This window comes from Pseudoliparis swirei, chromosome 19 (genome assembly GCF_029220125.1).
Source record: "Pseudoliparis swirei isolate HS2019 ecotype Mariana Trench chromosome 19, NWPU_hadal_v1, whole genome shotgun sequence".
NCBI classification, from domain to species: Eukaryota; Metazoa; Chordata; class Actinopteri; order Perciformes; family Liparidae; genus Pseudoliparis; species Pseudoliparis swirei.
In genome coordinates this window covers 5,433,069-5,444,535 of record NC_079406.1, presented here as the reverse complement: position 1 = coordinate 5,444,535, position 11,467 = coordinate 5,433,069, and the positions used below count along the sequence as shown (strand labels likewise).

Here is an 11,467-nt window from a genome sequence, read left to right as displayed (position 1 = left end):
CAACGTCCGCTCACTGTGCAAGGGAGAGACAGAACTTCTCCTCATCCTCCCTCAACAACGGCTGGTGCAACGACGTAACGGTGATCCTTTCTTTGTGTTCCCTTCATTCATTCATCCTGGCTGAGTTTACACGCCGCCGGGAGGCGGTGCGAGCTGGCGGACCCCTCGCCGAACAGATACGGTGTTGTGGGCGGACCTTCCGGACTCTTTAGTTATTGTACTCGGGATTTTAATAAGGAAACCTCAGCCACGACTCCCTAAACCATACATAGGCAGAGACTAAAGCCTGCAAACCTGTGGTGAGGAAAAATACAGGTTTAGCAAGGCGGTGAGAGATGCTAAACGACTGTAACCCAAATCCCCCCACCCTCCATGAATGACAATGTGCTGGCAGCACGAGAAAATGAGTTCTACTGCCGCTCCATTCCTGGGGACCCTGCAGTTCGCCCACAGTGTACGATGCAGTCAACATGGCCCTTCTGGCCAGAACAACCTGAGCTCAACGCCTAACAGGAATGATGGGCCACAATTACACGGCCATCGTTGAGTCGCATCATCCGGCCGCCGAGGGGGTTCGGGTTGCATCTGCCTTCCTCCAGGTCTGGAAGGGCAGAAAGATTGTCGCTGACCCCTCCCTTCCTCCTCCTCCACACACACTTTAACATGCACTTTAACTAAAAACACACACCTTGAAGCACACACCCAAACACTTAATAACAGGGCCCGCCCACATATTTGCACCACTGACGAATAGCAAGAAGATCTGACAGTGCTGCCATTTAAGGGAATAGTGGAATCCCTTGTAGACTATGAACTGTAAAAACACCAACCCTCCTCTGTTACAGGAAAATTAATACGTAAATATATATAAAGATTTTTTTACAAACAAATTAGAAAAATACATGTCTACAATGAGTGATTTCAATTGTTGCCCTGTGCTTACACGTAGCACATACAGTTTGAGTGCCACAACCGCATAGGAAAGTGTAAAAGCCACAACATAATTTTGGTGGGAATTCGCACACACATCCAAATGTGTGTGTGTGTGTGTATGAAAACAAATATGCGATATTTCACTGTCGGTTTGTCTTCGCCAGAATGTGAATGTCCCACTGGGCCTTGCTTCCAGACAAACAGGTCTTTGACTGAGGAAGAAGAGAGCTTTGTCAGACACAGGCGATTCAACACACCCCGTGTGTGTGTGTGTGTGTGTGTGTGTGTGTGTGTGCGCGTGTGTGTGTGAGAAAAAGAGCTGATGTGTGTCTCTTTGAGAGACCGTGTGTATGTCTGTGGGGAAGAGATTGTGTCTGTGTGTACGGGACTGTTCCACACAGTGAGTAGCATGTCTGTGTAAATGTATATGTGTGTGTGTGTGTGTGTGTGTGTGTAAGAGAGACATTCAATAAGAGAGGGAAAACAGGGCAAGTGTCCTCAGTCTACTATCCACAGACAGGGAGTGCACGTGTGCGCACATTTGTGTGTGCGCCAGCGTTTTTTGTTGTTGTGGTTTTCATGCTGTTGTTGTTGCTGTTGTCAAAATGGAAGCAAAGCAGCTCTTGCTCACCGCAGCTCCGTCTCACACGGTGAGTGACGCCGGATTTCTCTTCATTTCTCACCTCCGATATCAGCTCTTGGAACCCCATGCTGCCTGATTCTACTTCTTCTTGACATCTCCCATAATCAATAACCAACTAAATGGATGGAATCTGCACCGCTGCTCATTTGTAATGTGCCGTTTAGATAGCGGTCACGAGGAGAAACATGCTAATAGTGAGATAATGCAACGGTTGTAATATTATTGGTAGCCATGGCGACAGCGCGGCTCTTGGGATAAACATTTCAGTAGGTTGGATTAATAATTATTGGATGGATTGCCACAAACTTTGGTACAGATGTTCATGAGGATGAATCATAATTACGGGAGGTTTTTGACAACTATGGTTGCATGATGTTTGGTTCACACTGGTTGCTTCGACAAACAGCCAATGGGATTCTTCCATTGGGTTTTGGGGTTATTGCAGAAAATAAGCTCTGTGACAAACGCACGTTTATGATACATAAAGATAATCTTCTCCGATGAACACAGTTTTTGTGATTTTCGAAGCGTGAGTGTAATTGTAAGAAGTTAACGGCTAACGTGTAAACCAACTACACCACAATCAAATGAGCAGTAGTATTGATCTTTTTTTTTAAACATGCACAAAATTCAACATTCTTATTAATATTCACAAACATATTTTATTGTAGAACGCAACTTTAAAAATGTCTTAACCACTGGCATCCAAACAAAAACCCACTGAACAAACGCATCGATGAGGGAGGCGGAAGAACAACAATGATGACTTATTTCCTGTTTTTTGGACTCATTCCCGCAGCGCTCTAAGCTTCTTGACCTCAAATTCCTGTTCGCTTTTACCCAGCAGCCCTCTCTGCAGGCAGGCCGGCAAGCTGGTGTTGATTCTGCATCACAATAAAAAAGGAAATATACTAATCATGTCGGGGAAGCTGTGCGAGAAACTCTAAAAAACCAGCATGATGTATTTTCCATTGACTTAGAGGGTTTCCTGAGCTTTGTCTTTGAAAGGGTTCATTTCAAGGCAATTTGTAATGACGTAGATTTGAACGGGAATCCCTGCTAATTGATTTGACCTTTGCCCCCAGGCTACAGCCTCCCGGTGACACTGTAATCCCCCTTTGCTTTACGGCTATGTTGATTTATGGAATGTGATCAAATGACCAGCCGCTCACATCACATGACTCGATTGTGTGAGAAAACCTGTTTCACTTTCTCGCTCTGTTAGAACCCCGATAGATACAATCGCCTCGTTTTTGAATGATGAAATGTTTTAGTATCTAATTTGGAAATGGAATCCGGTGATTTTGAAGGTTTCAGGAAAATCAGTTCAGAACTGCTGATGCGTCAGTTTGCACCAATGTGGAGAAAATAAACGTGTAATACTTTCTGCTTATGAAACGCAGGTCTTCATATAACTTATAAGGTGGTAATGAATAGTATTACTCTTTAAAACACCATCTCCGATAATAAAAGAATCGAAAAAATCTCATTACTTATGTCTGTTAGTCTAATTAGCTCTACATAGGTCCTAGATGTCTATAAGGGGGCCGTAGGGAACAGGGATGGAGGAGGGGTGTGATGAGTGCCTTTACTTTAGTAAAAGTACCAATGTTAAATTGTAAAATAGATTTATTATAGAGTTAAAATCCTGATTTCTAAATCTTCAGAGAGCTCTCCAAAAGGTACAAAGGGATCTGCAGCAAAATAACACTTCAGTGCAGAAAAACTGAACCTTGTAACTGCTTGTGTGTGTGGTTGTGGTTGTGCGTTTGTGTGTGTGGCAATCATACACACAACACTTGGTTGTGATATGACTGATGGGCAGGAAAGAAGAGAAAAATAAGTTGTGTAACACACATTTGTATAATAATTGTTTTTCTTCTATAAAAAAATAAGGAAAAAAAGGAGCCATTAAAGTGTTAAACTACCAGTTTAATCTATATATCTATCTATATATTTATCTACTATGTGTTTTAAAAGCATCTGTTTTGTAATGTAACAACTCCATCTGCAAATAAACTACAGCTGTTATTATATACATATTCATACATGGTTTTTGTGTTGTGTTTATGCATCCTGGCATCCTAGTTCACTGGCCCTCGTTTCATTAGGAATTATATAACTTATTTTAATAACAACTCTTTTACGACGCTTCTCCCTTTAAGGCCACACTCCGCTGCTAAAGGAGAAGCATCGTTGCTATTGTTGCCTCTCTCGTCTCCTCCTTCCTTCCTCCCTCTTTCCCCTCCCTTCACTCATCCATCCATCCGCGTACACCCCCCATCCCTGCTCTCCCGCACACGCACACCGATTTTCGCATCGCCTCCTCCGGCACGATGACCAACGATTCCCCGGAGGAGACCCGAGCTCCGGGCGGCGGCGGAGGAGATAGGGGAGGAGGAGGGAAAGGGAACACACGGAGGAACCGAGCGGACGACAATGTCACCATCCTGACATCCTCCATGGACCTCCAGAGAGCCAGCAGCCGGAGCCGAGCCAGCAGCAGCAACGACGCCGCCCCGAGCATCACCTCCTCCCTGGAGCTGAGCATCCAGACGCGGATCTTTAAGATCATCGTCATCGGGGACTCGAACGTGGGCAAGACCTGCCTCACCTTCCGCTTCACCGGGGGCAGCTTCCCCGACAAGACCGAGGCCACCATCGGCGTGGATTTCCGGGAGAAGGCGGTGGAGCTCGAAGGAGAGACTATCAAGGTAAAAAAAAAAAAAAGCAACAGAGGGGCTGGATGTAGATCAGTGGTGTTTCCTCCCTCCCTCCATCCCTCCCCCTCCTCCTCCTCCCTCTTCTCCTCCTCTTTTCTTTTCATAGATCAGCTGCCAGTGGATCCTAATTGTGTGTGTGTGTGTGTGTGTGTGTGTGTGTGTGTGTGTGTGTGTGTGTGTGTGTGTGTGTGTGTGGGGGGGGGTCTTTCATGTTATCCAAACAACAGAACAACACACTACATGTCACAGCACTCATATATTATTATATGATTTGTCCGTTCACATTTTTTTAAATGTAAAAAATATATATTTGTGTCAACATGTGTCTTTGTGGAACCAAAAGGAAGGGACCGGAACAATGAATGTCATCCGAATGGCCCCCGGGGGGGGCGGAGCTTTGTGAGGGTTACATATGTTCTGAACAATAGGGATCCTCGTCAACATGTGCTTGGATGTGTTACCTGAGATTAAAGCAAGAATAAAACAAGCCCTCAGATCGGCTGCGTTCCTTTGTGTTCATACGACACCAAACTGAGCAGCTCGGTTATAGACTGTCGGCTGGACGACAAAAGCAACTCGGAGACGTCCACTTGGACTCAGGGAGGCTGTGATGTGCAATTTACATTATTGTCAGAACATTTTTTAATCAAGTAATCGAGATGATTGAACCATCTGAACCAAGAAAGAAAATACAGCCGGTCCATCTTAAGGGCACGTGTCAGCTAGAAGATATAATATAAGCTATAATATCTATATTATACTAACTTAAATCTGCTGGCAATTCCCCTTTTATACCTTTTAAATAAACATATCAGGGCTGTTATGGTATCTTGTTAATTATTGTATTAAAATGTAATGATGTGAACATCCTTACTGATACCTAATCAATTAAAGTGCAACAGCGTGATGACAAATAACATTTCAGTTTTTTATATGTCTGGTGGCGTCGTTCATACGGATGAGCCGCGACTACATATGAGGCTCTTTATCGAGATCTCTTGTTCTGGTGGGTAACACAGGCCCACACACCTCCCCCCTGCTCACTGTGTGTGTGTGTGTGTGTGTGGGTGTTGGGGTGTGTGTGTGTGTCTGTGTGTGTGTGTGCTCCCCCCTCTCCCTTCAGTCTCAATAACCGTCTGTCTGTAACCTCCAGGTGCCCCCTGGATGCTGACTCATAAACACCGCGTACACCTATTATTAGGTCAGCGTGTCCGAAATCATTGACGTCCTCATCGGAAAAATTCATTTTCAGAAATAAACGTAACCCGACATTTTTAAAGCTTTTGTTGACGTTCCACTGGTGCCGTAACACTTTTGAGCAACGGATTTATTTGATTGACTTGTGCCAACAATGTGGTTGTATTGTGAGAACTAAAGGCTCTAAAGGTGTGTCTATACAGGTGTTTCAGTTCAGCCTCCTGGCAGAGATGATACAATATCTATATTTATTTTTTATTGTTTCCCTCTCAAGTTGCCGGCAGCTGAATAAAAGTAGAACACACGGATTGGAAACGACAAACGTTTCAAACTTGCGGAAGTCTAGAAATAGAAGTAGGGTGAGGTTTCAGAATAAAGGTGATGATTGACAGCTGTTGACGAGCAGAAGTCTGTCGACACGCAAAGACTTTTGGGTTTCCTCAAAGACGTTCTCACTGACGACAGGTAAACAACGTGTAGAGAAAGCCTCGCCGTCAGATCTACTCGGTGTGTTTTTTATAGGTGAAATCAATATCAGTTCTCACATCGTCCCTCTGGTTAAATCTGAACCATCCAATACGGCAATTAGGAAATTGCTTGGCGGTAATGCAGCCCCCCCCCCCCCCCCTACTCGTCCCCCCACATGAGGCACAAGTGTGCAATAAAGCAACTGGAGGCAGATGAATGGGCTCGTGAGTCTTAGGGTGTCACCACTATGAAGTGATCACCGGAGGGCAGTGAAAGCAATGCACTCTGAGTATTTGAGATTGTTGACCAGGCCGGCTTGCTTTTAAATATAAAATGAAAGAAATGGAGGCAGGTTCCCAAAAAAGGTAAATGTTTCTTAAATTAACTTGGTTTTGTCACTTTGAGTTTATTTTAACTTCTGTGTTTTGTTTGTTTGTAACTGTGTGTTTCTTCTGTTCCTGCCTGTCTTGTCCAGGTCACCCTCGAAAAAGCGTTTTTTTTTTAATCACAATAGGACTCACCTGGTTGAATAGAGGTTTAAATTATAATATAAATTAATTAATATTTCTTGGGAGTTTTTCCTGATCCGATGTGAGGTCCTGGGACAGCGTATGTGTACAGATTGTAAAGCCCTCTGAGGTAAATTTGTAATTTATGATAATGGGCTGTACAAAATAAACAGAATTGAATTGAAATAAAATAAAATATAATGTAATAAATAAATAATGGTTCCAAAAGGGGGTTTTAATCTTATTTTTTTAACATGTGTCTCCACATACAGCAGAGACGACCTGCCCTGAGGCCTTCGTCGTGGTATAAGCTTATAAACTTAGACAGCTCATTGTATATGTCGTATATATGGATAATGAGGTCGTAGGTCTGGATTCTGTCACTCCGGGTGCTTTTTCATATGACTGAAATACTATTTCACGTGAACCGTCTCCTCTCGTCTCTCTCTCACAGGTGCAGGTGTGGGACACGGCGGGCCAGGAGCGTTTCCGTAAATCCATGGTGGAGCACTACTACCGCAACGTCCACGCCGTGGTCTTCGTGTACGACGTCACCAAGATGGCCTCCTTCCGCAACCTGCAGACGTGGATAGAGGTCGGTTTCAAGTTCTCACGCTTTTTCATTTGCCATTCGTGCCGAGACACAACGGTCCAGAACCATTGATTTCCAATGGGTCTCGACCCCCCCCCCCCCCCCCCCCTCATGGTTTGCATCTCTGTGCAGGCCGATAAAGAAGAAGTGCTTTCCCTTAGAAAATGAATTATTCAAAGAGATTTGGCGTAGTCGACTGTTTTTCAACGTGTGCCAAAGTGCTTTACGATATTATAGATCCGGAGGGGACGGACGGAAGGGGCGGGACTTCGCCTGAAAAGAGTCGCAATTTACGACTTACGTCGGCTGGTCCAGCACCGCGGACAGCGGCGTGGATTTATTATCCAAATACATGCACGGTTAGGCGACTGATAGCTCAGAGCCACTCATTCTAACCTCAGTCAGATAAAAGATCAATGAGTCGTCAGGCAGACTAGACTCAAGTAGTCTGAGAGTCTTTTCTCTTAGAAGGGATGATGGCATTTAGTACGGCTCCATTCCACTTTCTATATCCAAGAGCTGAACATGAGGCTTATTATGGTAACTAGAAATAAATCATCATTAATGTTACGAGTCAAATCTGTGATTGACAATAACAATAGCTTGTCGAATATGAGTTGTACGTATAAGACCTATACAAGCAAACACATAATTAGTTTGAAGTCGTTTGAACGTTACCAAAAAAATGAAGCAAACCACTTGGGTTAGTAGATCATGGTTACGGTTAAATAAGTTATATATTAAGTTTCGTACATAAGCTAAGGGGGTTGGGGATGAGGAGAGAAGGTCAGTCTATTAATGATGTCACACTAAATGCTGCTATTCAATAGTTATTAACATTATTATATCTTAAACTCAGGTGTCACCCCGCAGAGGTTTATGTGAGATTGTATATATAACATATGAATAATACATACATTTATATATGTTTTTAATTTCCATTGCTGTTAAATAATAGACCCAGAGAAAAAAACGCATGTAACTCTACGCATGTTAAGACTAGAACGGGCACTCGGTAGAGCGCATACCTTCGCATATCACAAGATTGGGCATTGAATTATGAACATGTTGGCATTAGTTGCATGCCAATTGGATAGAAATTGACCGAGCTATGGTAAAAAGAAGATGTTGACCTTTTCATGACCTTGACCTTTGACCCGATTGATCCCAAAATCTAATCAAATGGTCCCAAATGATCCCAAAATGATCCCAAAATCTAATCAAATCATCCCACCAAATTTTATGCGATTCAAAAAGATTTTGACCTTTTCATGACCTTTACCTTGACCTTTGACCCGATCAATCCCAAAATCTAATCAAATGGTCCCCGGATAATAACCAATCATCCCACCAAATTTCATGCGATTCGGTTTAAAACGTTTTGTGTTATGCGAGTAACACGCATACAAATAAATAAATAAATACACGGCGATCAAAACATAACCTTCCGCATTTTCAATGCGAAGGTAATGAGTAAAAGTGTCTCGTACGAAGCGGCGGTCTCCCGGGTGAAAGTCATGCGCCTCCCAATAAGGACTTCCCGCTTTTTAAACTACGTGACCTGACTTTCTCGGGTCACAGGAGGCCAAGGCCGTCGTCCTGTAAGCGTGACGGTGGACCGGCCATGTGATTAGAAGACGGCTGCCTTCTGGACATCAGGCAGAGCAATTCAAAAGAGAAGAGCAAAAAGTGACTTGGAGATCTTCATGCTTTATTCAGGCACTAACTCTGCAGCAAATACACACACGCACACACACACACACACACACACTTAGCTGCTTCTATTTTTCGGTCACATATCACACGAACGTGACTAAAAGCCATACTCCGCTGTGTTGCAGGAGTGTAACGGCCATCGGGTCTCAGCATCGGTGCCTCGAGTCCTGGTGGGGAACAAGTGTGACCTCGTGGACCAAATACAGGTGAGCGCCAGCTTCTCCACACGCAGAAAAATAATGGTTCTTAAATGGTTCTTTGTGGTTCTACGAAGAACCATCACCGGCTGAAGAATTTTTTTTCTCGTTTGAAGCATCATTATAGGTTATAAGGAAATGTTTCTTTAAAGACCCCTGGTTTGAAAGGTTCTTTGTGGAACCAGAAATGGTGCCTTAAAGAACAATTTTGTTAAGGTTCTTTGAGATACCGTTATAGGTTATTTGAGTAACTCTTTAAGGAAATGGTTCTTAATGGAACCCTGGTTTAAAAGGTTCTTTATGGAACCAGAAATGGTGCCTTATAGAACCATTTCTGAAAGGTTCACTAAGATTCCGTTATAGGTTATTTGAAGAACTCTTTAAGGAAATGATTCTTAATGGAACCCTGGTTTGAAAGGTTCTTTGTGGAACTAAAAATTATGCCTTAAAGAACCATTTCTTGAAGGTTCTTTGAGATGCTTTTTTTAGGTTATTTGAAAAACTCATTAAGGAAATGGTTCCTTAAAGACCCCTGGTTTGAAAGGTTCTTTGTGGAACCAGAAATGGTGCCTTAAAGAACAATTTTTTAAAGGTCCTTTGAGATACCTTTTTAAGGTTATTTAAAGAACTCTTTAAGGAAATGGTTCTCGAGGTGGTATTATTATTATTATTTTACGCCCAGTTGTTTGGTGCTCTCTCCCAAGGTGCCCTCCAACATGGCGCTGAAGTTCGCCGACTCCCACAACATGCTGCTGTTCGAGACGTCGGCCAAGGACCCGAGGGAGAGCCAGAACGTGGACTCCATCTTCATGTCGCTGGCGTGCCGCCTCAAGGCCCAGAAGTCCCTCCTCTACAGAGACGTGGAGAGGGAGGACGGCAGGGTGCGGCTCACACAAGAGACTGAAACAAAGAGCAGTTGTCCTTGTTGAGGGGAGAGAGGGAGAAAAGGGAGGAGGGGGAGGCATAATGGAAGGGGGGAAGAGAGAGAGAGAGAGAATAGTAACTGTACATGTCAAGGAGGAGGATGAGGAGGAAGAGGAGAGGGATGATGGTGAGAGTGAGGTTAAAACGAGAGTCTTTTAAATTCAACTTTATTTCCGGTTGAGGAGGAGGAGGAGGAGGAGGAGGAGGAGGAGGAGGAGGAGGAGGAGGAACGGGGTGGGGGGGTTGAGGCACCAACAGCAACGTGTTTCGAGGAAGAGGAGGATGTTGTGGAAACGGGTAAGAAGAGGGGCGATGATAGAGAGGGAAAGGGTTTTATGAACAACGTTGCCTTTTAGACTACAATGGGTGGTGTAGTAAATATTCCTTTAAATCAAACACGAAGTGAGTAAATCCAACTTCCAAAGGGCGACAGATACAACAAGCCGGCCCCTAGTGCCCCTAGTGGCCCTAGTGTGCTATGACGGCCATCACTCAGAGGCAACGCATCACTCCACGGTCTTATTAGATTTCACTCAGCTGTTTTCTACTGCCTTAAAAAGCTGCCTCGGCCTGGGGGGAGTAGCATCGAGGTCTTAAGTATTTTAACCGCTCCGGGTGATCTGGGTTCACACGACCGGACCAAACATGTTCACGGGAAATATCCACAATCGATATCAAAAAAATATCAACTATTTCAGAGGATGAATGAGTCTTTTTTTCTTCATTTTTTTCCTTCACGAGCAGGACAGTCGACTTAAAATCACTGTGAGAATCATACATTTGGAGAGTGGGGGAAAGGAAGGTGGGGAGGGGTACACTTCTTAAGGCAAGCTACGCAGAAAGGACCTTGGCAGAGAGGGGTTTTTTTCTGACAACGGAGCACATAGAGGTTGTCCGGCAGCATGTCACGTATATATATATATATATATATATATATCAGGGCTCTCAAGTGTCACGCATTGACATTTCGGTCTTAAGTCACGCACTCCCGCCACACATTGTATTTCTCACGCTGAAAAAAACTCGGCTATTTAATGTTTTAATGTGCTGCAGCGCGCAAACATGAGCTGGCCGGGCTGCCCTCACCGTGGAGGAATCAAGCGCTCCCCTGGAGGTCTGCTGTGATGCCACTTATCAGCCAATCAAAAAAAAGAAATGGGCTACACAATAGCCAATCCGAAAAAAAAACGTATCTGTTGTATCTGGGTCAGATTTAATCCAGCAACCAATGAAAATAAAGGGGGGGGGGGGGTGCTGATGGAACTGGTCACTCTTGCCTGTCTTCAAAACTTGAGAGCCCTGTATATATATATATATATATAAAGGCTCTAGGATCCTCTTACCCTGGCGCAGGAGAAATGCACTCTCATAGGACGACGCGAAGCTTTTTTATTTTGTAATCGATCCTGATGCAGACATATGCTGATCCGCCGTGTGCAAATACAGAAACACCCGGTCCTACGTGGCCGTGGGTGAATAATTCCGTAACGAACACGTTTCAAAGTGCAGGCCCCTCTGTCAGTATCACTGCCTCCAGCCTCAGAGGAGAGCAGCCATACTTGTTA

General features: G+C 44.1%; 1 protein-coding gene across 1 annotated transcript; it reads left to right on the top strand.

Annotated features, from left to right (window-relative positions):
- Nucleotides 1-891: 891 nt before the first annotated feature.
- On the top strand, nt 892-9,907 carry rab33a (RAB33A, member RAS oncogene family). Its single transcript, XM_056440051.1, has 4 exons — nt 892-4,290; nt 6,928-7,068; nt 8,907-8,987; nt 9,683-9,907. The coding sequence occupies exons 1-4, from the start codon at nt 3,913-3,915 to the stop codon at nt 9,905-9,907; spliced, it is 825 nt and encodes a 274-aa protein (XP_056296026.1). The 5' UTR covers nt 892-3,912.
- The last annotated feature ends 1,560 nt before the right edge of the window (nt 9,908-11,467 follow it).

Excerpts from the sequence above, each read along its gene's own strand:
- rab33a (XM_056440051.1), top strand. The coding sequence starts at position 3,913 with ATGACCAACGATTCCCCGGAGGAGACCCGAGCTCCGGGCGGCGGCGGA. Across the intron at positions 4,291-6,927 it reads TCGAAGGAGAGACTATCAAG|GTGCAGGTGTGGGACACGGC; the intron begins GTAAAAAAAAAA and ends TCTCTCTCACAG. Across the intron at positions 7,069-8,906 it reads ACCTGCAGACGTGGATAGAG|GAGTGTAACGGCCATCGGGT; the intron begins GTCGGTTTCAAG and ends GCTGTGTTGCAG.